General features: G+C 37.2%; 3 protein-coding genes and 1 long non-coding RNA gene across 4 annotated transcripts; 1 reads left to right on the top strand and 3 right to left on the bottom strand.

Annotated features, from left to right (window-relative positions):
• Positions 1 to 506: 506 nt before the first annotated feature.
• LOC148906007 (uncharacterized) lies at positions 507 to 21,502 on the top strand. Its single transcript, XR_016121580.1, has 3 exons — positions 507 to 1,505; positions 21,047 to 21,088; positions 21,255 to 21,502. It is a non-coding gene; the product is annotated as an uncharacterized LOC148906007 (long non-coding RNA).
• Positions 1,513 to 4,268, bottom strand: LOC116304320 (beta-1,3-galactosyltransferase 5-like). The gene is made up of 2 exons (XM_031714039.2): positions 2,892 to 4,268; positions 1,513 to 2,263 (listed from the first exon to the last, which is right to left on the bottom strand). The coding sequence occupies exons 1-2, from the start codon at positions 3,896 to 3,898 to the stop codon at positions 2,173 to 2,175; spliced, it is 1,098 nt and encodes a 365-aa protein (XP_031569899.2). The 5' UTR covers positions 3,899 to 4,268; the 3' UTR covers positions 1,513 to 2,172.
• On the bottom strand, positions 13,968 to 17,599 carry LOC116304321 (beta-1,3-galactosyltransferase 5). The gene has a single exon (XM_031714040.2). The coding sequence runs from the start codon at positions 17,547 to 17,549 to the stop codon at positions 16,512 to 16,514; it is 1,038 nt and encodes a 345-aa protein (XP_031569900.2). The 5' UTR covers positions 17,550 to 17,599; the 3' UTR covers positions 13,968 to 16,511.
• Positions 19,398 to 25,141, bottom strand: LOC116304324 (proteasome maturation protein). The gene is made up of 6 exons (XM_031714043.2): positions 25,118 to 25,141; positions 24,130 to 24,221; positions 22,529 to 22,589; positions 21,535 to 21,636; positions 21,131 to 21,224; positions 19,398 to 19,877 (listed from the first exon to the last, which is right to left on the bottom strand). The coding sequence occupies exons 1-6, from the start codon at positions 25,130 to 25,132 to the stop codon at positions 19,804 to 19,806; spliced, it is 438 nt and encodes a 145-aa protein (XP_031569903.1). The 5' UTR covers positions 25,133 to 25,141; the 3' UTR covers positions 19,398 to 19,803.
• Between the last annotated feature and the right edge of the window lie 900 nt (positions 25,142 to 26,041).

Here is a 26,041-nt window from a genome sequence, read left to right as displayed (position 1 = left end):
GATTTTTTCACTACTTAGAAATAATTTTTCAATGGTCAACTGACTTTTCACGTTTGCCGTAAACAAGATTAAGCAGATTAAGATTCCCGTTTTTCCTTCCCGCAAACGGCAAACGTGACCACGCTTTCATCGTTTCCCTACATTTCACTTTACCTTTTGCAAACCTTCTCTACAAAGACCAGTATTCTTTTGTTTATCTACTACTTGGAGATTTTTGCGATTCCTTTTAACTAATTTTAAAGAACTTTTTAATGATAAACTGACGTTTCACGTTTGCCGTAAACAAGATTTTTATATACCAAATGTCAAAGTCCAAACCTCGTACTCTGATTGGGCGAAAGGGTATCACTTGAACGTGAACAAATTTCGATGTTTCCCCGGCAACGGCTTTCAGCGGGCAACGATATGTCGTTAACCGGTAATAACAATACCGAAAGTGATTTTCCCGGAAAGATTAATCAAAAAATCAAATAACTGTTTTTTTTCCTTTGACACTTGGCAGGAAAGCAGTGGGTTTTGTGTCCCATCGACGGCGATGTTTCCTTCCGCTTCACCTCGTGAAACACAGGCAGCCCAAACAAGGTTCCTGTGTATTGTTTATAAGGTAATGTATGGGAGCTATGATGTAGCCTGCGTCACATCCGGAATTTTCTTCGTAAATACCGTCTGCGAAACATCGCCAGAAAGCTTGTTCTGGACCCCCCGCAAATTGTGCGATTATATATAATAGATTCTGATTGGCTGTTAGCCAAGCTCATTCTAACGTGAACTTCCATTGGATAACACTATCAAACCGGATGTGAACGAGCAAAGCGTCCTAGTTTTCAAAATGATGAGGATTCCATCAAAGCATTCTTTGAAAAGGGAAAAGTGTTTGTAAACTTGCCAACGGGCTACCGAAAGTCGCTCGCTTTTCAGTGTTAACCGATCGTATCTGATGTTCTCTGTATGAAAGACCTCGTGGAAGTAGCGTGTTAGTAGTCATAGACCAAGGTTATTCCCTAGGTAATTTAGGAATACGGTCAACAATGCATTGACGGCACACGTGTGAACTCGCTCGTCGTACTTCAAATTATAGTGTTTGCACTTCTAAAACAGGGTTGAATTTTTGTTTTCCATTTAAAAGAAAAACTTAATAATCTTTTGCGATGAATCGATGGCACAAATTACAAACTTTTGGTGATATTTTGATATTTACGAAGAAAATTCCGGATGTGACGCAGGCTACTATGATGTAGATATGACAATAAAATGTTTCGCTCAACAATTTGACGAAAGAGACAAAGAGCAACACTGTAAAAGATCAGAATAACGTTATGTTTTAGATAAAAGACATAATGTGGAATTTCAAGCAGAGAAGTCATTCTTCAAAGGATTTTACCACAAGAATGCAAAAACAAATTGTTGACGTAACGAAGACTAAATTATTTACTTTTTAACAAAGGAAAAAATAACGAGTCCCTGAATAATCCATGAGAAAAAAACAATATGAATCATAAATGAAGGTAAGAATGAGCTTTCGAGTTGGTTTTTTTCAACTTATCTTATAACAAATATATTTCAAACAACTTGTTACGTTTTGTCTGGTAGAGTGCAAACAATATAACCGTGAAACTTCAGTAATACTAAATCGCACATTTTCATGCAAATTCCATTTTCTATTGTTTAATTGGCACTATTTTGTACTATAACAAAGAAAGCATGGATTATGGTGAACAAAAAAACAACCTAAAATCAAACCATAACGATGGCATCAGTCAGTAAGATATGAAATTTTAAAAAAAATTGTTAGTGGAAGATTTCAAAGAATTGGATATCTTCGCGAGTTTTGAACACTGAGTCACCAAAGTGAAGTTGGTGTCAGGTTTTAGAGTCAGATTTTTGAGTCAGGTTTTCGGCATCTATTGTCAGATTTTTTCCGGAGGGCGTCACATCATGTTGAACACAAAGTGCTCTATATTCGTAGAAACGCTTTGATTTACTATAAACCCCACACCAAGCTTTACTCACACGATATTTCTTGCGACTCGTTGTCTTTGGGAATCGAAACACTCACCTCAAAGAAAATAAACAGCGGTTTCAGATTTTTTGAGTTGTTTTATCTACCATCAACGGGCTTCATGCCACAAATACTTCGAGTACCGCTCCCATATATCGAGTTACTGAACCCTTTTATTTCAAAATGTTGACGCACTTTTTCTTAACGAAAAATATCCATGCTTCACGTCGAATAAGCCAAGCCGTAGTTTGATGTCCAAATAAACTGTCGATGAAGCAGTACACATAAAAGTATTAAGAAATATCACTTGTTGTCAGATTTTTGAGTCAGATTTTTCTGTCACGCCGCGTGAGAGAGTGATCAACAAAATTCTCTTTTCAACCATTATATTTTTCTTGAATTTTGACATCTCCCAACAAGCGTCATTTCTAAGGGATCTTCATGAACGCATTTGGAAGTCACAATCAAGTCTCCTCAAGAAATATCACTTGTTGTCAGATTTTTGAGTCAGATTTTTCTGTCACGCCGCTTGAAAGAGTGATCATGTTACAGCGGAGACAACGAATCTCAAGAAATATCGTGTGAGTAAAGCTTGGTGTTGGTTTTATGGTAAATTAAAGCGTTTCTACGAATATAGAGCACTTTGTGTTCAACATGATGTGACGCCCCCCGGAAAAAATCTGACACTAGATCCGAAAACCTGACTCTAAAATCTGACTCTAAAACCTGACACCAACTTCACTCTGGTAATTTAATACTACATCTCTACCTCGTCGCTTGCTTCACTTTTGTTTTCAACTGAAAAATTTCAAAATACGGAGAGGGAGAAATGACGGAGTATAGCCGGGAACAGCTTTTTATTTAAGCTAGAAGTTCGTATCTAGAGTAGTACCTCAACATTCCAGTAACATCAACCTGATGACCAAAGGCAATCGCAGCAAGGAGCTGTTCGTCTGTTTGTGGATGATAGAAAAGAAAGCTTGGAATTTGTGTGGCATTTAAACCAAGGTCTCTAGCCATAACACCAAAATATGCATCATCTGTGTAGAACGGTTTCCTGATGAACTGAGTATAGTGGAAGTAACTAGGAAGCATGTCGGTGGAGACCACTTGAAATGATCCCTGCGAAAATGGAGGGAAATTTGTCTCGTTATAAACCTCTTTGGGAAGATACCACTTGATTCTTGGATCGCGAACAACAGTCAATATCTCATGTAAGTATCCTCCATAAAACCTCGTTGGTAATTTGGCTGGACCTACTAACCATTCCACCAGCCTTGGAACTCGAATATAAACGTCATCGTCGGCCTTAAGAATATATTGACAATTCAATCTGAAGTACGCCCAGTAATGAGACATAAAAGTCTTAATCACCACGTTCTTGTAGGTGTCTGTAAAGTTACCAATGAGTATGTCGTTGTACTTCAGTGATTCTCGTCGGTTTTTAATGTCAACGGCAGTATTTTTGTTGATTCCCAAAGCGAAAAACACTCTCCATCTAGGTTGTATTTCAGTAGAACCTCCCCAAGTCATTCTGATAGCCATTCGTCGAAGCTGATATTGCTCATCAGATGCCGAATTCACAACAACAGCAATAAAAAGTTTCCTGTCTTCACATGAAATATCTGGTTCAACGTGTGGCATGATGAGGGGAAACTTGGTTGGTCCATTTGCGGAAGTTCCATCAAATTGTCGCATGTACGGGCACTTTTTAGAATTGCTTATACAATTCCTAACTGGATCTTGTAACAAGGATGAAATGTTACGAGATGTGCTTAAGTAGAAGGCGAAAACACCAATGAGGAGCAAAACGACTAGTATACAGATAGGTTTTTTCGCTCGTCTTGTGTTGAACAGCCAACGGCTACACCAGTTTCGGCGAGAAAAGTAGAATGTCATAGCTATCTTCTCCCTGCTAGTCTATGCAGTTTGTGATATTAATACTGATGCAAGTATTTTTTATATTCCTAGCTGCCTCTTCAGAACGAGTCACGCTCTAATATTACGTGTGGCTCTTTCTGGGATTTAGACTCTAACTCTATGGGACTCTCAATGTAAGATATAGTAAAATGTTATAGGTGCTCTCTCCCAAGTTTGTTCTTTTACATTCGACACCTTGTTGTCCCAACAGCCACGAGTTCATGATAAATCACGCAAAAGGTTAGCCTGCGTTCAGCCGGAATGATTTCTTCGAAATAACCGTATGCGAAACAGCGCCAGAATCCTTGTTCCCGTGACCCGAAATAAGAAGCGATTTCTTATTGGCTGGCGCCCAGTTCAATTCTTACGGGAACTCTGATTGGCCGGTAGCTCGTTCCTATCTCGTCTCCCTCGCATCCGTTTTTAGTGTCGGTCGTCACGCAACGCTCCCTCCCTTTGTGGGGAGGGAGCGTTGCGTGACGACCGACACTAAAAACGGATCTGAGGGAGACTAGTTCCTATCGCGATCAGATAATTTCCTTTGACTTCTTTACTTACGGGCGAAGGTAAATAAAACCAAGAGTGAATTTTCAAATTCCATTGCGCTATTAAATACCCCATGCTTTAATTCAGCTAGAACAAGCTAAGATCGGTGAGGAGAACAGAGTTTCGATATGAGCCAGATTTAAAATACGCGATATATAAGGACAAATAGCGCAGCGCACTGATTCTAAAAATAGCTTAAAGATTCGGACAAACATTGCATTCTGTTTAACCGCTACGAGGATTATACGTATTTTTACTTAAAGTTACAATAATAACCCATGTAAACTAAGATCAACTGCGATCGGCTGTGAAAATTATCTGCTGAAAGTAAACTTGTAAGTTTGTTTGTCCGAATTTCGCCTTTGTCTTCGTTTTTATGGCGTCACGGTTGCGCTGCGCTATTCATTCAACATGACTCGTTATTCACTTGAACCATAGTTATTAACTATGCTTGAACTTGACAATGTCATATGTGACAAATGACAATGTAACAAGCTGATTCTTATAGCCTATATATGCTTGTCAAGAAGGCTCTAAATATCAACGACTAACATATATTGTCGAAAAGGGATATATCTGTCCTTATTTCTCAATTTACACGGTTTTCTTTGTTATTCACAAGGCTTTATTTTTGTTATAACCCTCATTATAAATGCGAGGTCAATATATAGTTATTAGAGAGTTTTAGATTGATTATTTTTCTGCCCGCAAACCGCAAACGTGACAATGTTTTCATCGTTTTCCTGTATTTAACTTAACCTCTTGCAAACTTTCTTACCAAAGACAAATATTCTTTTGTTTTTCTGCTACTTGAACTTTTTTGCGATTCTTTCTCAGCTATTTGAAATAATTTTTCACTGGTCAACTGACGTTTCACGTTTGCCGTGAACGTAAATCTAAAACTCTCTATTAACCCGGTTAATAACTATATATAGACCGTTCGCATTTATAATGAGCAACATTTGATAGAAAACCTTCTCAATTGAGAAATAAAATACTTAATTACCTCGAACGTCGGCAATAAGCCTATACATCCCTCGGGCCTGCGGCCCGCGGGATGTATATGGTTTATTGCCTCCGTTCTCGGTAATTGTTTCGGCCCTCAGGCCGAAACAGTCACTACATTCGGTTTGCCGGCCCATAATAGTCTCCGTGCGTGTCATTTAGCTGTCAGAGTTTTGCACCTAATCCAATCATATGCCGTTTCCATCATAAGCAATGGGAAAATGTAAAACATTTCAACATGCGGAGTATTTCGAAGAGTTACGGTGAATCTTCTCTGAGGTAGTTGTGTAGACTATATTATGCCCTTTCGCATGACGCCATTTGTTTGGAAAAAAATATATTATTGATTAACCCTACGACAATGCGTATTTTATTCCTAAGTTAGTATCTAGGTCCAAGTCGCAAAGTAGGTAAGTTATTGAAAAGTGACGGCGCACTGGTCAAAGACAAGCCTTGTATCTTTTCGTTCGAATTGAGACTTTCGCATTTTCTTCAAGCTACGATATAAGAGCTAAATACATTTACCATAAATGTCAAAGAGCAGAATGAAGGTTTAAAAAGTATGCTACATTCAACATAGCGCGTACAGTAATGCTCATGTGCCAAAATATTTTGCACTTTGTACTCTGCTCTCTGCGATACTCGATCATTGTTTATATCTATTGTCGGATCTCTCATTTGTTCGGCGAGACGTTATATGTATGTACGTTGCCCTGATTTTCCCCAAAACACTACGATGTTTCAAAGCAAGAACCACTAAAATCTTCAAAAAACTTAATTACGATGTGTTTCGTCCAAGAGAATTTTATAACAAATGTTTCCATCGAAATTTGCGTAAGACTTTGCGTAAGACTTTTAAGCTATAGCAGCCAAGATGGCGGAGAGTCACGATATTTCAGCTCTCGATATGAACGTGAATAACCTCTGCAGTAGTTCTCTTACGATAACTTCGATGCTTTCTTCTGATGATGAAGACTTAAGTTCAAGTAATGAAGGATCTAGTTTTTGTATATCTCCTCCGGAATTAAGGAGCGCTAAAGTTAATACGACAGCCAATGTTTCGACTAGATCATTGTCATCGATCGAAGCTCCATCACATACTGGTTCATCTAGCTTAGCTCTTAAATCAGCTCTAAATGGAAGAGATCTTGATTCCCTTCATATTCCGCAACTAAAGACTGAATTGGGAAAGAGGAACTTATCGAAATCAGGAAAAAAAGCCGTCCTGAGGAGGCGACTTAAGAGATCAATATTACAAGAACCAGCCATTATTACGAAAGTTTCCCGCCAAAATTCAAATCCAAATCAAGAAGATAATCCTATTCGGCCTGACAGTTACCATAACTGCTCTAACCTTATTCAATCTTCAGTAAATAACCTACGACAGGAGCTGCAGCAGCAATTACAAGAAATCAGTACTGAAGTTTCAAGGTTAAGAGAGGAATATAACAGTCACAGGAGTCCTAGTGATCTCGTAAGTGAAAACAGAGAACTCAGAGAGAAAGTTTTATTGCTTGAAAGGGAAAACCAGAAAGTCCATGAAGACAACAGGGCCCTGTTAACCACAATACGTTTACTTAATCTTGAAAAAGAAGAAGGTTTACAAGCAAAACCAATACCTAAAATTGTTATTGATGAGGAAAACAAGCCGAATTTGCATAAACCACCAAGTATTTCCTCCAGGGAATCCTCTGTCTTAACAGAAGCCAAAAATGAAATTCCAAATGCCCCTCGAGACAAAGAAACAAAGAAAATCAAGAAGCCTAGTGCCCAAAAAGAAAAAGAGCCTCATTACCCTAAAAGATCCAAACAAAAGAATGAATCCAACAGCACAAAGAAAGACATCTTCATTGTCGGCGACTCGATGATCAAATACTTACAAGGGCACAAGATGTCGAAGACTTCAAAAGTCAAAGTTTGGACATTTCCTGGTTCTACAACTGCCGATATGAAATATCACGTCAAGCCACTTATAAATAAAAAACCAGATGAAATACTCTTACATGTTGGCACCAACAGTTTACGCTCATCCAGTTCTGCACAAGCTTGTGCTGAAGAAATTGCCGAGTTGGCCTCCCTTGTAAATAACAACTCAACAAAGGTAGCTGTCTCAAGTATCATCCAGAGAAGCGACGACGAATCGCTAAACAGAAAGGCAAAGGAAGCCAACACCATCATCGAACAGCTTTGCGAAAGGAACAACTGGAACTATATAGAACATTCCAACATCCAGCCTGACGAACATCTAAACCGGAGCGGGCTCCATCTAAATAGATCAGGAACTAAACAGTTTGCAACCAATTTTATTAATTTTTTAAAGAAGACATAGGAACTAACTGTCATGGAGCCCATAGAGAAAGGGAACAAGGGTAAGTCACGTAATTTAGACAAAATATTTGGTCGTGGTTTAACAATGGCTTCCTTAAATATTAATAGCTTAGTTGCGCACATTGATGAATTACGGGTGTTTCTCGCCGCATCTCCTGAAATTGATATCCTGGCAATCAATGAAACAAAATTAGACTCTACCATTATGGATTCTGAGTTACATATAGAGGGTTTCGATATTGTCAGAAAAGATCGATCTCAGAATGGTAGAAACGGAGGAGGCGTATGTATTTACATGAGAAACAACCTGAGTTATCAAAGACGCGACGACTTTGATGATGGGATCTTAGAACTCATCACTATAGAAATCTTTAAGCCACGATCAAAATCATTCTTAGTTAGTACTTGGTATCGCCCTCCCAACTCACCCCTCGAGTTATTTACGACATTTGAAAAGCTCATAGATAGCATTGATAAGACAAATCTCGATTATTATTTGTTAGGTGATATAAATTGCGATCTCTTAGAACTAACGAGAACGAACCTAGCTTCATCTAATTTAATTGATATTTTGGATATCTATGGGCTTTATCAGCTATTAAATGAGCCAACACGTGTAACGCATAACACCAAATCATTAATTGACTTATGTGTGACAAACACTCCCGACAAAATTAGTAAGTCAGGTGTGTATCATCTTGGCATCAGTGATCACTCTTTAGTATTCATGACGAGAAAAATTCATTACGAGCCGTCAAAGGCTCGCAAAATTGAGGTACGTAACTTCAGAAATTTCGATCAAGACAAATTTTTGAGTGATCTCAAACAACTGCCATGGTCAGACATCAAGTCTTACGATGATCCGAATGATATGTGGATTCGCTGGAAAACCTTGCTAACCAAGTGTATTGATTCCCACCTGCCTGTTCGCCACAAGCGTGTGGGAAAGAAAAACTCACCATGGATCACAACGGAGCTAATACAGAAAATGCGGTCACGTGACCAATTGAAAAGGAAAGCAATTTCCACTGACAGTGACTTATTTTGGAAAAAATACAAAGAATCGAGAAACAGGATTAATAACGAAATTAGATTAGCGAAGAAAAAATACTTTACGGAAAATTTAGCACTAAATAAATCTGATCCTCGGAAAACATGGCACCTCCTTAATGATCTAAGTGCTCGAAAGGCTAGCAAATTTTCCGGCGTTTCCGAAATTAAAGTTGCCAATAAATCAGTAACCTCACCAAGTGAGATGGCCGAGATTTTCAATGAACATTTCACAAGTATAGGCCAGACTCTAGCCAATAAATTACCTCCATCTGACATTAAATTTGAATCATTTCTGAAACCTACAACTGGTAAAACTTTCGCTATCCAACCTCCAAGTGAGCAAACTGTTTGCGACTTGTTAAGAAGTATAAAGGAAAAGAAAGCTGCAGGCTTAGATAACATACCCAACAAATTGCTAAAAATGTCCGCCTCTATAGTGGGACCATCTCTCACTGTGATTTTTCGACAATCTATTAAAATGGGCATTTTTCCTAGGGAGTGGAAAATAGCGAAAGTAACGCCTATATTTAAAAAAGGGGAGAAAACTGACCTAAACAATTATCGCCCAATCTCGGTCATCCCCACTGCTTCAAAGATATTTGAGAAGATCGTTTATGATCAACTATACGATTATTTGAATGAAAACCAGTTATTGACGGAATGCCAGTCAGGCTTTCGCTCCCTGCACAGCACTGTCACCGCGTTGCTCGAAGCAACGAACGAATGGTCAGTTAATATAGACAAGGGACTACTTAACGGAGTAATCTTCATAGACCTCCAAAAAGCCTTCGACACCATAGATCATGAAATTCTTTTGTCCAAACTATCGAATTATGGTGTAGATGAAGGCTCACTCAAGTGGTTCCGTTCTTATTTACTGACGAGGTCTCAGCTGTGCAGTGTTAACGGAAGTCTGTCTGAGCCTTGTACTGTGAGCTGCGGTGTACCACAAGGCAGTAATTTAGGCCCACTTTTATTTCTCCTGTATATTAATGACTTACCAAATTGTTTGGCGCAAGCCATAACAAGAATGTTTGCTGATGATACCAGCATCAGCGTTCATGGTAAAAATGTAGGAGACTTGGAACCAAGCATCAACACTGAACTCACTAATATACATCAGTGGTTGTTAGCAAATAAGCTAAGCTTGAATGTAGCGAAAACGGAATTTATGATTATTGGGTCCCGCCAAAAGTTCACAGCGCAATGCGATTCCACTATTAATATTGCGATTAATGGAGCTAGCGTTAAACAAGTTGATCACACCAAATCTTTGGGTGTCACTATCGATAAAAACCTTAATTGGTCAGAACATGTTAACAACATTTCGAAGAAAATCTCTTCAAGTATAGGGGCTCTAAAACGTGTTCGCCCATTTATTTCGACCGATAGTGCCATCCAAATCTACGAAGCCTTAATTCTACCCAAACTGGACTATTGTAGTGCAGTTTGGGATGGATTAAGTGATAAACTATGTGTTCAACTACAAAAGCGTCAAAATCGAGCGGCTAGAGTTATCATAAGATCTAACTATGACATAAGATCTAGCCATCTCCTTGACCAATTAAACTGGGATACACTTGCAGTTCGTCGTAAAAAACAAAAAGCCCTACTAATGTTTAAGACGATGCAGGGACGTACACCAGTTTACTTACAAAACCTTTTCTCCGACTACCATACTAAATACAACCTTCGAAATCATGATCATAAACTGTCAATACCTAAGCCACACACTGAATATCTAAGACGATCATTCAGCTATAGTGGGGCAAAATTGTGGAATGACCTACCGTTAAGTATAAAAGAGGTCAAGTCAGTACGAAAATTTAAAACGGAAATTGATAGTTTGTACAGTAAGAAAAGTTGTAACTAAGGGCTCCACGGCAAACATGTAAAACAGTAACTAGCTTTTTAATCGTAAATCTTTACTTTTAAATATTTTTAGGCAATTGACTGATGTTTTTACCGTGGCAAAATAAAGAAGCTTCCTTCCTTCCTTCCTTCCAACGTGAAAGTGTACCGCGAGATCGCTCTTGTCTGCCATTTTCAAAATACAGGAGACCCAATCATTACCACAGCAAGAACAAAATTCTTTATACAGCAATGCCACACAATAAATAGATAACGGGCCGAAACATCATCGCTTTCGAAGCGATATAGGCTTGTTAACTCTAACACCTCCTTATGGCATAATCAAATGCGTCTGATAAATATTCATGTCTGTCGTGTCTTCGTTGTAATTTTCGCGCGCTTTATAATGTATGCGGAGATCATGTATACTAATTGTGTTGTAAGAGCGCCTCGTGGGACGAGACGGGCTAGGATACCACGATTTTTTTAGTCTTTTTTCTTTTTCTTAGAAATAAAGTTGATTACTGTAATCACAATGTCTTTTTGACAAATGTATATATCTTCGTGTCTTTTCGACATATGATATAGAAAGAGACTGAAAGATGACGTCACCTGAGGAGAATATGAAATCGAGGTCCGGCAGTCGATTTAAAAAAAATTCTATTATAATCCATTGAGACTTTTGGAATTAAAACCGGTGATTTTTAATAAGACGGTCAAGTACTTTTGGACGAGTGGTTCGAATTTGTATGGCACTCCGAATTATTTGTTTGAGCTCGGATCGTCTATAGCAAAGTTGAAATCGTGACCCTGAAAAGTTTTAATGCCGGATCGAGTCGACAGATTGCCCGGATACCAATTATGACAGTCATCCCCCCCCCCCCCCCCCCCCCAAATTGAATCATTCCACTAATTTCTAGCTTTTTTGAACCAGCAAATGGTATTTATTAAATGTTGTTTCGTAAATCATTGAGTTTCATATTCTACCGTGACTTTATGGTTAATCTCTCGCGACTGCCGGACAGTGTTTTGATATAACTTCGCGTCCGACAGCCGATTTTCTCGGGGAAAAATGCTGGGGGAAATTGCCCTATTTCACTATGACGTCAAATCAAAACAATCTATTGTTCTAAAACCCGGAGTTATATCAAAACACTAGAGAGTTTTAGATTGACTTTTTTTCTCCCCGCAAACGTGACCACGTTTTCACCTTCTCACCAGGCGCAAATATTCTTTTGGTTTTCTACTACTTGGACTTTTTTGCGATTCTTTTTAAGATATTTAAGATATTTTTTAATGGTCAACTGACGTTTCACGTGAACGTAAATCTAAAACTCTCTACTGTCCGACTGTCGGACACGGAGACACTGCGTTTGAAAGAACGCAAGATCAGGTCGTCTTGAGTTCTTCTCATGGCATTCTAGCCAACAGTATTCTCTGATTGTTCTTTCTTAATCATGAAGACTCCTACAATAGAATTCCCCACTATCTATTTGATTTGTTGAAAAATGTGATCTTGCACCTCGTACTGAGAATTCTTACTAAAGAGAAGGAGAACTCCTCTTGTACATTTGGAATTAAACACAAGGCGGCCATTTTGAAAACAAAGATATAACCTCGATTTCATATTCTTCTCAGGTGACGTTATCTTCAAGGCTCAAATTATATATATATACATATATCGAAAAAACACGAATATATATATATATATATTAAAAGATAATCGATTCACAGACTTCTTATATATATATACACTTGATTGCAGAAAGGTTGTAGTATACATTTAAACATATATCTAATGAGATATATACAATACAGCCATTTGCAAAAATTATGGCCGTTTCAAATATACATACAAATATATCATAAGTATATCAGACACGTTGGGATATCTTTCTTGATATTTATTTCAGAAAGCCCTAGTGATAGACAACTCGGAAAAAATATCAGGGATGATATCCCATAATTTTTGATATATTTTTGATATACTTGTATATATATTGGAAGCGGCCATAATTTTTGCAAAAGGCTGTATGTGTGTATATATTGATTGCAAAAAGGTTGTAGTATACATTCGCTGCTCTCACTCTTGAGATATCAATTGAACGCTCGAAGATAAAATTCGTATCTCCGCACGCCCATGTAATATCCTCTCTCTCTATATATACAGCGATATGCAGAAATTCTGATCCAACCAAGTATACAGTATATAACTATATCGGGTCTATTACCCATAATGCACCCTATATAGTTGTATGACTTGGTTGGATCCTTTTGTACATACATAGAAGTATATGAGAAATTATGAATAATCATCGCTGATATTTTTTTCGGGTTGCCCATCACTAGGGCTATCTGAAAAAAATATCAGAGATGGTATCCCATAATTTCGCATATACTTTTGATATACTTGTATATATTTACAAAAGGATCAGAATTTCTGAATACCACTGTATAAATATATTTAAAACACTCATTAATAATTCATAAGCTTATGGTCCAATTGGAGCCACCATACACGTCACGTGCATGAACCTTTATACCCGATAAAGTCCTCTTCATTAGTATTCAAGTAATTTTATATAAAGACACATGTGTCTTTATATAAAGACACATGTGATCTTTATATAAAGACCACTCGAATACTATGAGGATGACTTCATCAGGGATGAAGTATGCATCCAAGTTTAGGATGAAGGACATAGAGCTTCATCAAGGCCATAGTCAACCCTAAAGATCTTTGACTAACTTGCCTGTCTTTGCCTTGGCACGCAATATACAACGTGTGGGAGCTTCTATTGAATCTGGTTGCGCATGCCCGTGACGTCAAATCTCTATCGAAGTATAAAAATCCATGTTCGTGACGTGTATGGTGGCTCCAGTTGAACCAAAATCTTATAAATTGTTCATGAGTGTTTTAAGCAGTTCAAAAAACTCATAGATCGTGTTTTATCAGGTATAAAAGCACTCGGCTACGCCTCGTGCTTTTATACCTGATAAAACACTCCTACTCGTTTTTAAACACTACATAGTACACACACACACACACACACACACACACACACACACACACACACACACACACACACACACACACATATACTTGATTGCAAAAATACGGTGGCCCACAGTACAAATATATTAATGTCAGTACAAGAATGTGTATTTCAGCACACAAATATGTATGCCAAACAGTAAAAATATTTCCCAAAACAAAAATATTTCTCAAAAATATTTCCCACTACAAAAATATTTCAAGCACATGTTATGAGAGAGAAAATTAATGTTTTTACGGACTAAGCTAGACATCAGTTTTCTAATTATTATTTCTTATCATATGAAAACAAGATAAAGAACGATCAATTAGCTATTAAAAATATCGATATAAGATTTCAATAAGGCTACCATCACGCACAAGTTTAAATAATGGTATGCTTTGAATTTACAAGTAAACCTCTTAGCTCCTTCCATTAGCATGTACACTTCTGGTTACGCCCTACACACTCTTTACCCCTTTGCTTAGTTATTTTAGCACTATTCTTTTAAATCTTACGATAGAAATATTCCTAGACTTGCCCCAAGTTGACCTCTCTTGTTTTCTCGGCGTTTTTTTAATTCGAGCGCAGCGAGCGAGCGACGAAGTCGCGAGAGGTCGACTTGTCAAACCTGCAGGATATTCAATTGCGTTTCCCGCCATTTCCGAATTTGATACGGGAGTGTCGGCTTTCGGGGACGGAGCTAAAGAATTGTGGTTTTCATTTAGCAAAACATGGTTTATCAATAATGAATGGTTGATGCTATAACTCCAACTAAAACTGTTGAAAGGATAGCGATATCTCCAGCGTCCAAACAAAAAATATGCTTTCTTTACGCCAGTCAAGTTTCTACCAATGACTATATACGGAAATTGTTTAGTCGTCTCCAACATAGGAAGCAGAGATCCCCTTCGATTTTAAAGACGTTACTTGGTCTTTCATTAAAGAGACCAAAGGGACAACAACAACAGTCTCGATGAAGTTTTTCTCACCAAACCTCATGCGCTTAGTAAAAAAAAAAACCAAAGCGGGCGGCGGACTTTGCGAAAGTCTAAAATATTCCTCGTAGACCTTTCTATACATTTACGATATATTCACATATTAACTTTAGTTTAAGGTGGAACCAAACTAATTCAGAGCGATTTTTGGATAATTTTATTCTCGCTCCCTTCGCACAACTAGTGCGTCAATTTAATTGTATTTTTCATATAATATGCTTGGATTATCCTAGATTCTAACAGTGTATTTTATTTCAAGATCCTTTAAATGTTTAGCCTATTACGGCCGAAAATCAAACAGTGCTATCTTTAGTTTTTGGCTTTTTTCTCCCCATCCTCAGGTACGATTTTCTGAAATTTTCAGAATCTTATCGTCTAGTACTATTGCAGCCTGTGTATAATTTGAATGGAAAGTCTTGGGCAGAAAAAATGTTATGACGCCGCTTGAAAATTCGACCCAAAATTTGAAGCATATGAAACATTACCATTAGATGGATTGTCTTGAAGTTTTCATATACCTATTTCCAAGTATTGCGGATGAGCCTAACGAAAACTTAGCATCAAATCTTAAAAACTCATTGAATAAATGTTTTTTTACTAATTGTGGTTGTAAACCTCGAAAATGAGAGTTTCGCTAAAAATCACATTTTCGCCGTTTTCTTCAAAACGGCTCCAATTTTTTCTTTAAACTTCCTACATCAACAGACCAGAGCTTAGCGCTAACCATGTGTCCCAAAAAGTATAAAATAACATTAATTAGGAAATTCCACTATTGCCTAGCCTATTTTACGTGCTTTCCTGCTACAACATGTTTGTATGTTTTGTAATTTCCTGTTAATAGTCCATATAAACTGTTGTAATAATACTCATTCGTAAACTCCCTGAAGAAGTCTGTTGATTATAGACGAAGCGCGTCGGAGTAATAAAAAAGTTTACAAAACCTAAGGAAAGATCAGTTGTTCATTTGTGCTGCTCACCTGTACACTTTATGTAAAAAAAAATTGTAAAAACATAAAAAAAATTTAAAAAATCGCCCAGTCTCCTCGCCTAGAAATTCGAAAGCTTTTGGGGAGGGGAGGGGAGGTCTTTGTGCTAAGTCGTAAGTCGCAAGTTGAAAGTGCTAGGTGCTAAGTCCAAAGTGGTAAGTCCTAAGTTCTTACTTGGCAAGTTGCAAGTTGTGTTGTCAGTCGGTTATCGATCACTTCAGTTGCGAGTTTCGACTAACGACTTACGATGTCTTCCCTCGGCCACGGTACTGATAAGTCAATACTGATAGTTTGCAGTTAAACGTTTGAAATTCGGAGTCAGAATCCTTAGACATGTTTAAGAAACCCCTTTGATTGACGTCCACCAAAACTCAATTTTTCGTTTGTGATTTTGGTCTCACTTGGTCGCGTGTGACTGGGAATCGCAGTAACAAGCATGGTCGAGAAACTGAATTTGAACTAATCAGGACTCGGAACAAATACAGTCTCAGGCTAGTGGCACCACCGTATTGCGATACCGACACTATGACCACTCGACCATGCTGCCTCCTTTGCGAAGGGAGCGAGAATAAAATTGCCAAAAATTCGCTCTGAATTAGTTTGGTTCCACCTTAAGCTGCTCTTTGCAGCTATTGTAATTATTCTTGTGGTCATTATATTGATTTGCTCTCAGCCTCGGATTGTAGTCGAATTACTACATCTCTACCTCGTCGCTTGCTTCACTTTGGTTTTAAATTTCAAAATACGGAGAGGGAGAAATGACTGAGTATAGCCAGGAACAGCTTTTTATTTAGGCTACAAGTTCGTATCTTGAGTAGTACCTCAACATTCCAGTAACATCAACCTGATGACCAAAGGCAATCGCAGCAAGGAGCTGTTCGTCTGTTTGTGGATGATAGAAAAGAAAGCTTGGAATTTGTGTGGCATTTAAACCAAGGTCTCTAGCCATAACACCAAAATATGCATCATCTGTGTAGAACGGTTTCCTGATGAACTGAGTATAGTGGAAGTAACTAGGAAGCATGTCGGTGGAGACCACTTGAAATGATCCCTTTAAAAATGGAGGAAAATGTGTTTCGTTATAAACTTCTTTGGGAAGATACCACTTCATTTTTGGATTGCGAACAACTTCCAATGATTGTTGCAAATATCCTCCATAAAACCTCGTTGGTAAATTAGCTGGACCTACCAACCATTCCACCAGCCTTGGAACTCGAATATACACGTCATCGTCGGCCTTGAGAATATATTGACAATTCAATCTGAAGTACGCCCAGTAATGAGACATAAAAGTCTTAATCACCACGTTCTTGTAGGTGTCTAAGAAGTTACCAATGAGTATATCGTTGTACTTCAGTGATTCCCATCGGTTTTTAAGGTAAACGGCGGTATGTTTGTTGATTCCCAAAGCGAAAAACACTCTCCATCTAGGTTGTATTTCAGTAGAACCTCCCCAAGTCATTCTGATAGCCATTCGTCGAAGCTGATATTGCTCATCAGATGCCGAATTCACAACAACAGCAATAAAAAGTTTCCTGTCTTCACATGAAATATCTGGTTCAACGTGTGGCATGATGAGGGGAAACTTGGTTGGTCCATTTGCCGAAGTTCCATCAAATTGTCGCATGTACGGGCACTTTTTAGAATTGCTTATACAATTCCTAACTGGATCTTGCAACAAGGATGAAATGTTACGAGACATGCTTAAGTAGAAGGCGAAAACACCAATGAGGAGCAAAACGACTAGTATACAGATAGGTTTTTTCGCTCGTCTTGTTTTGAACAGCCAACGGCTGTACCAACTTCTGAAAATATAGTAAGATGTCATAGCTGATCTACGGACCCTCTTCAGTGGCGCTCTAATAAATCAAGCAAAGGATACGCTTGAAGTTTCTTATCGAATATTGTCAAAGCTCGCTGAATACAGTAATATTGCTCAAGTTTTTTTCAGTAAAACTGACTTTATTGGTTTACAGTTTTGGTTTCAGTTGGGGTGACTTCAAGTATTGAGTAACAGATATATCGTAACTGATATTTCACACAAATGCGAGATTGAAACAAATATAATACTAAAAAAGGGGAAAACATGGTCGAGTTGGTCATAGCGTCGGTCTCGCAATCCGGTGGTGCTGGGTTCGAGTCCAGTTCGAGACAATGCTTGTTAATATCCAACTGGTTTGCCTCCTTGCCAGTTGGGATTCTTTCAAGTGTTTTAAAAAACACTTTGTTTCTTTGATTATTTCTTTATTTCAGTTTATTAATTTGTGGACTACACTGTAAACTAGTATTTAGCTAAGTGTACTCATTATAAAAACAGAAGCAAATTTTTTATGCATTAAGTTTATTCATTATTTGCATATCGGAGTGAAAGTGCACCGAGGTGAATCCGTCTGTTCACGTTTATTTAAGGAGTGAGCAATAGTGCGTTTTCACGTGACGTCACAGCAGCCATTATGGGTACTAAAACAATACATTTTCCGGTAATCGAACTCTATTTTTATGCAAATACTGTGCAGAAAGTTTCTATCGTTTATGGCTGCCTTCTCACGTTAGCGAAAACGCTCTATATGGCTGCTCTGTTGAGTCTACGATAAACAAATGTTTTTCGTTGCACTTATATGCTTCTAGGTCAATTTTATATTAACACGAATTTAGAAGGAAAAAGTATAACGCAAGCGTGAGGTATCCAAGGTTGAAGGTTATCTGAAGACGTTCGAATAACCTCTGGAAAAAAATCAGCCAATTAATATTCTAGAAAACATGACGGTCACGTCACGGCACGCTTACGGCACTGAACTTTTTACAATCATGAAAGCCGATCCACTTATGCGGAACTGAGTGGATTCAACATCCATTAGCCTGCATGACATCCAGACTTTTTTGTCGGTTAACGACAAAAATGTCCGGATGTGACGCAGGCTAAAATCCATGGATCCGGAACAGATACTGATGATCCGGAACAGATCCGGATGCAGAACCGGCATATTATATCTATTAATGAGCCTCGGGTATTCAAGCGTACCCTTTGCGTGATTTATTATGAACTCGTAGAGGTGTCGAATGTAAAAGTACAAACTTCGGGGAAAGGAACCCTGAACAGCTATGACGTTTCACTATTCTCGCCGAAGCTGGTGTAGAATGTGGTTCTCCCAACCCCCGCGTGCTTTAGGACTGCACACAACACGCTAGTCTCCTACGCTATTATTGTGGTCACAACCTGAGTGAGCGTGGCATGGCGACACTAATAGCGGCTGCGTCAATCTCGTACCCAGAGCCTGCGTTTCTTCTGGCCTGCAGCGAAAAACGACGGGTTCTGGCATAATCCATGTTTTGAGACCAGGATTTCTTGGACTTCCGGTTCAAGAACGCATGCGTTCAAAGACTTGCCAAAAATTAAAAATATTTTCCCGATTTCTAATTTTTCCTATGATCTTTACTTTGATTATTTTCATCGGTTATATCTCTTTTTCGAAAATTGCGCATGCGCCAAAAATATGGATTATGCCAGAGCCCAGAGCCCTCGTTCTTCGCTGCAGGCCAGAAGAAACGCAGGCTCTGGGTACGAGATTGAGAACAGCTAGTGAGCACTGACAGCACGCACGCGCGTTTTTTATTTATTTAATAAAGGTTCAGGCAAAGAGAAATACACTGTAAAAGATCAGAATAACGAGATGCGTTAGGTAAAAGACATTTAATGTGAAATTTCAAGCAGAGGATTCTTCAAAGGATTGCACGACAAGAATGCGAAAAGGTTGACAGAACTAAGACTAAAATGTATTAAGATCTAGAATTAATACTTGTTAACACAGGAAAAAATAACGAGTCCTGAATAATCCATGAAAAAAAAACAATATGAATCATAAATGAAGGTGCGAATGAGCTTTGGAGTTGAGTTTTTTTTAACTTATCTTATAGTAAATATTTCAAACAACTTACGTTTTGTCTGGTACTATTCAAGTTCAGAATAATTTGTTAACTTAAGAATTTTAGTGTTTAAATTCGGTCATTAGTATTACTACTATAGGGTCTTAATCTCCGTTCACTCTTTGACAACCTTTTATACTGTCAGCTTTATACATTATTTATAGGTTAGGGAGTCCAAGTTTTCTTTCCATCATACTATGAATGTCACCAGCCACTTCTGCATCACCTGGGGCTGGGGAAATAAATAAATAAATAAATAAATAAATAGATAGATAGATAAATAAACAAATAAATAAATAATGATATAAAGATTCAAGAGAAGAAAAAAATTGAATATATCTTTAAAGTGCTACTACGACGAAAATCGCTCAAACTTGGATTCAGCTGAAACTTCCTAAGAATAATCTTTAAAGGTCCAATAATCACTGTATGAAGTGTTTTCTCGATATTCTGGACGAAAGTATGATATTTTTACGATTATTTTTTGGAGTCTGTGACGTCATACACTCAACATCAAACATTGTTACATATATTTCTTTGTATGTAAATCCTTAATTTATTTTATTCCTATGAAGCCCAAAGGGTGGCTAATGTGCTTATTTCACATTACTTGTGAAACTAATTTATATTTTGGGGTGTTTGGGTATTTCTTTCTCCCTTTACTACTGATATTTTGATCATAAACTACAAAGAAATGTATGGAGCGATGTTCGATGTTGAGTGTATGACGTCACAGACTCCAAAAAATAATCGTAAAAATATCATACTTTCGTACTGAATATCGAGAAAACACTTCATACAGTGATTATTGGACCTTTAAGGAGTATTTTTAGGAAGTTTCGGCTGAATCCAGGTTTGAGCGATTTTCGTCGTAGTAGCACTTTAAAAAATGGCACTTTTGTATCACCTGGGGCTGAGGAAAGTAAAAAAATAAAAAACAAAATATTTTTATAAAATTTTTTTATAAAAAATATATTAATATTATGAAAATTCAAGCAAAGAAAAAAATATGAATAAATTTTTAGGAGATATTTTTGGACTAGCTTTCATATCTATTTTTATCAAAAGATAAAAATAGATTTTTATTCTTTATTTTTTATCTTGTTTTTAGGAAAATAGATTGTTTACATTAAATCAAATTCATTTGTTCTTATGCTTTAATTCAAAATTTATGCTTTATCTTATTTATCTGATCTTTCTTTCATTCATTTTTTATTCATTTATTCATTCATTAATCCACTAATCCACTTGAAGATTTTATTATATGATCATTAAAATTGTAAATTGTAGAGGAATTGATATTCTAAATATTCAGCTATAATAATTTATTTTTAACCTTTCAATATTGATAACTCTAAGATAGATAAGGCTAACAAACCTTCCCATAAAACATTATTACAGAAACCAGAAATAATCAACAAGGAATGTACGGGAAAGATAAAGGTGGGTTTCGATAAATGTATAAAGAGAATAAGTATGACCTACCTCCCAGTACATCTTCAAATCCTATAGTTTCATCTGTCCCAAGGAGTGTATCTAAAGCTATCATGGAGCTTGGAAGACCAGGAAGTCTTTGGATCTGAGAATTTCAATAAACAATTTCCTTTAGAAAATGAGAGCAGAAAATGAGAGCAGAAAAAGAGCACGAAAAGAGCAGAAAAAGAGCAGAAATAGCAAGAACTTATTAGTACTGTAAGTATTAATTCAGCATAATGACTCTGATGCAATGCTATTTTAATATAACCAGGGTTTTCATTAAGTGTTTGGGATGGGAGAATGCTTTGGTAACTTGAACAACGATCTTCTCTTCCCCTCCCCCCCGTTTTTAGGGTGGTCCACAGACCTTGGATTAACCAGTGAACCAATGAATAGAAGAGGATCAGCCTTACCTTAGAAGCAACAGCATATTCCATCTGTAGTTTAAGAGGAGCATGAAGCCCTTGGGTATTTCTCAGCATTCTCATGTCTAGTGCTTGTTGGTTTTTGGTATACTAAAGGTTCAATAAAAATTAAAATCTTAATAAAGTTGAGATCAAAAAATCACCAACTCAAGAACTTGTAGAGCAGTCTTTAAATGCATTTCTTCATATTCTGCAAACTCTGTTATTTCAACCGCTTGTTTTGCTGCTGCTAGTCAAAAATATAAAAGCTACAGTCTGATTAATTTTAATTGACAGCATCAAAAATCTGAATTTCAGAGTGCTGCTCACAACTGCAAAGTTTGCAGAATATTGAGAATCACAGTAAACTGCATTAAAAATAATAAGCTTATACAAAAGTGCCAAAATGCTAAATTGATATAGTACGATAAACTTTTGAGATTCAACCAAGATTATTTGCTCAAAATTGGAACCTTGCTTCATGTTGCACTGTATAGAGTCAGTCTCCTCCCCCCTGACAAAAGAGTGAAATTTCAAAGACAAGCATTTTCTGTTTGTTTTTTTTAGTGGCTCAGAAGTAGTGCTATTTACATTGCTTACCAATCAAATGTGAAATTTTACCATTTATCATTTATCAAAGTTTTCAAGGGAACATGCTTATGGAATGATATGGAATTGCCTTGTTTGATATCCACCAAAACCTGCTTCTATAGAGGCTTTGCATCATTATGTGATGGTCCCTATAATACAGCTTGGACTGCCTGTGGTTAGATGGCAGAACAATAAAATCCCTTTGCCCTTGGGAATTGAATTCTTTCTCACGTAACATGATTGTATTGTTCCAGCCATCTAACTTGGTTGCTGTCATGTGACGGTGCAAAGCTTATATTATGATGACGTTTTTCGCATGCGCATGTGTAGGGAAACATTTGTAGGGTAACACTAGTGTAAGTTTATCATTTCATCGCTGTGAAAATCATTCCTGTTATTAACAAAAACATACATTTATTTCAGAGAATTCCAGTGGATGAGATGCCGCGAGTTGATCTTTGGCACCTAAGGGTCTAAAAGAAGAAAATAAAAAAATTGTGAATAAAAAAAACAACAATAATTGATACATGTCTTTGCATCATCATGACATTGTATCATCACCATGTATCATCATCATGTATCATCATCTTGTATCATCATCATGCATCATCATCATCATGTATCATCGTGTATCATCATCATGTATCATCATCATCATGTATCATCATCATGTATCATCATCATGTATCATCATCATGTATCATCATCATCATGTATCATCGTGTATCATCATCATGTATCATCATCATCATGTATCATCATCATGTATCATCATCATGTATCATCATCATGTATCATCATCATGTATCATTATCATGCATCATCATGACATTGTATCATCACCATGTATCATCACCATGTATCATCACCATGTATCATCATCTTGTATCATCATCATGCATCATCATCATCAACATTATGTAACATCATCATCATGTATCATGTATCATCATCATGTATCATCATCATGTATCATCATCATGTATCATCATCATGTATCATCATCATGTATCATCATCATGTATCATCATCATGTATCATCATCATGTATCATCATGTATCATCATCATAAATCATCATCATGTATCATCATCATGTATCACCATCATGTATCATCATCATGTATCATCATCATCATGTATCATCATGTATCATCATCACATATCATCATCATCATCATCAGGCCTTAACATTCCTTATCCATTCCAGTTTATCTTTCACCACCATTTCTGCACAATTCCAATCACTCCACTCAACCTTCTTCTCTTTGCTCCCACTGTCCTTATTCTGTCTGTCTGTTTTCTCTACTCTGCCAAATTCGTTTGAACATACAAACCTACTGGTTGTATTTAGAATGTTTTTGGTCTTTGAATACACGTATAACTAGACACATATCTGCATGAACTCGGGCTTCATAGCAGAAAATCGAAAGAATTCTTCGTGAACATTGTCACCCTTTTAGATGGTACAAAGTCTGTGCAAAATCACGCGTGCTAAAAATGTTGAGGGAGTTCAACTCCATATTATTCATTACTTGAAACAGCGACGAGTCCTTCCCCATATCCGCCATTACTCAAGCATGTGCTCATGGCTGACTCTACGCATGCGAATAGACTTTGATTTAACGCATGCGCCTTAGGGCTTCGAGGGCGATATGTGACTGAAGAAAAAAATTAACAATGTCCAAATTATACCTCGGGCATTTCTTCGAAAGCCCGAGTAATAATGTGAAGACACCAACAACAAAATATTCTGTTTACTACACATAATTCTTTATTGCTCAAGGTTAGCCTCTAAGTAGGAATAGCAAAGTGTTTGTATTGATAAAGTTCTACATAATATCTTTATTTTTCTGTTGGTATTTTGTACATTTTGATAATGGGATGGCTAAACTCGGACCAATTTGGAAAAAGTGTAACTTTTGAGCCACAAAAACAATAGTTTTCAAATTCATTTTTTGAAGCCTTATAACAAACCAAAGTATAACTGTAACTTTTCATATATAAAACCTACCCCATTTTCATCTTGTCTGATACTCCATAGAGACCTTGTGGTCTGGCCACTTCACTAGTACCATGTGACTTTGGAAGAATGGTAGGTGGATTCTATGGAAGAAGAGTAAAGAAATTAATATAAAATACAATGAACGCAAGAACTGTGTAGGAAATTATCTGATCTATCTAATAAGATTCATCGCAAGCTACCTTCAAGAAAAGTTTACAGATATAATTTTAATTTATAACCTGTACACAGTGATTGATTTAAGAACATTTTTATTTAAGCCATTATTAGCACCTAATTTAAAAAATTAAATTCTATAAGGCCTAAGTAATTTCTTAAAACTTTCTCAAAATTGTAATATTACTCATTTAATTATTAAATAACTGTATATCAATATTCTTGTAGTTAAAATACACAATTCAGCTCGCTGCAATATAAATAATTTTAATAAACTACTTTATCTATCCTTAACGCTTTGCTAACTAACTTCACCATAGCCCTTTCAAACTCTGTTTGCAAGCTGCACTTTGAAATTTGTGTTTTTGCTGCTGCCAGTCAAAAATATGAAAGGTACTGCTGTAGATTAGGTTTGACTGACGGCAGCGAAAAACCAAATTTCAGCGCGCAGCTCGCAGACAGAGAGTTCGCATGTTTATGAAAATTTCAGTAAAAGAAGACTGGTCACGGTGTGCTAATATTCTACAAACTACAGCAACATGTCATTGACATTTTTGCGTTGTACGATGTAAAGAAAAACAACGAAATCATGGCAAAAACGTCTCAAAAATTCCAGGTTTCAACAATGACAAAGCAAAAAAAAATTTCAAGGTGCCGGCTTTTATAAGCTCACAATTTGAATGAATTTACTTGCTTTGAGACAAAATATAGCAAGATAAAAAGCATATAAACTAAGAAATTACGAAAACGGCTCATCTTTCGATATTTATGTGCTTAAAACAATAAATTTTAGTAAAACGTTGTCGACAGTCATCTTACTCACCATGCTTTCCGCCATCTTGAATCTATAGATTTGACAAAGCGCATGTGTAAATGTCCTGTACTGCTGCAAAGGATTGCAGGCGCGGAAGAGCGATTAATTGCACAAACGAAAAAAGCTATTTAACTTTTTTTTAGTTTTGGAAGAATGAATTACTTCTAAAGACAGAATCTAGAAATTCAGAATTCAGAAATTAAATTTGAACTGAACCGATGAACAGCTATTTTTATGCCACAGGAACCCCAAACCAGCCATGACCTAAACCAACAAATGAATAAGTGGCGTAGTGTAAGGGCGCTCGCCTCTCGTCAATGAAACCCAAGTAGGAGGAAGTTCGAGTGTGCTGTATGTGAGTATAGAGTTGCTTGCTGGTTCTCTCTTGTGATTTGAGCGTTTTACTCAGGGTTCTCCGGTTTTCCTATCTCCACAAAAATCAACTCCTAAATTCCAATTCGATCATGGAACGAGTGCCAGCCACAGGTTTGTTAGCCCATGGCTATTAAGTGCTTGCCTCGTAAAAACAAGGACGGTTTTAATCAATGGTACGGGTTGTTAGCCAAAATCTGTCCCAAATGAACTGTCAATGGGAAAAGGTGCACCCCCCCCCCCCCCCCTTTGGGCACGCCCCAGTTAATACAGCTTGACACCGTGTTGATTACTGATCTACGGATCATTATCCATTCCTGCTCACATCTGGCAATATAAGATTGTGGATGAAGGTATTAGCCGGATTCATTTTGACCAGGAATGAATGATATGTACGATATCAAGAAATACAGGCCAAAGCAGTAAATCATGTGTTAATCCGCCTTGACGTCCGACTTACTGACCGTATGACCTCAGTCACGTCTAGACGCCTAACTGACAAAAAAGATCTGGCGTTGAACGCCTCCCCTGAAGGACTGACGAGCAATCATTCCCTTCCAA

Source organism: Actinia tenebrosa, unplaced genomic scaffold, assembly GCF_029948245.1.
Source record: "Actinia tenebrosa isolate PJP-AT-01 unplaced genomic scaffold, QUT_ActTen_1.0 PGA_scaffold6__47_contigs__length_16458017, whole genome shotgun sequence".
In the NCBI taxonomy this organism is placed as follows: Eukaryota; Metazoa; Cnidaria; class Anthozoa; order Actiniaria; family Actiniidae; genus Actinia; species Actinia tenebrosa.
The sequence above is the reverse complement of the archived record's forward strand: the minus strand, read 5'-3'. Positions and strand labels throughout refer to the sequence as shown.

Bases quoted from the DNA above. Each gene is read 5' to 3' on its own strand.
- LOC116304320 (XM_031714039.2), bottom strand. From the start codon at position 3,898: ATGACATTCTACTTTTCTCGCCGAAACTGGTGTAGCCGTTGGCTGTTC. The intron at 2,264-2,891 runs GTACTACTCTAG...CTTCATCGACAG, and splicing joins GATGTTACTGGAATGTTGAG to TTTATTTGGACATCAAACTA.
- LOC116304321 (XM_031714040.2), bottom strand. From the start codon at position 17,549: ATGACATCTTACTATATTTTCAGAAGTTGGTACAGCCGTTGGCTGTTC.
- LOC116304324 (XM_031714043.2), bottom strand. The intron at 21,637-22,528 runs GTATGTTTTTGT...TTGAACCTTTAG, and splicing joins TGGAATTCTCTGAAATAAAT to TATACCAAAAACCAACAAGC. The intron at 21,225-21,534 runs GTAAGGCTGATC...TGAAATTCTCAG, and splicing joins AATATGCTGTTGCTTCTAAG to ATCCAAAGACTTCCTGGTCT.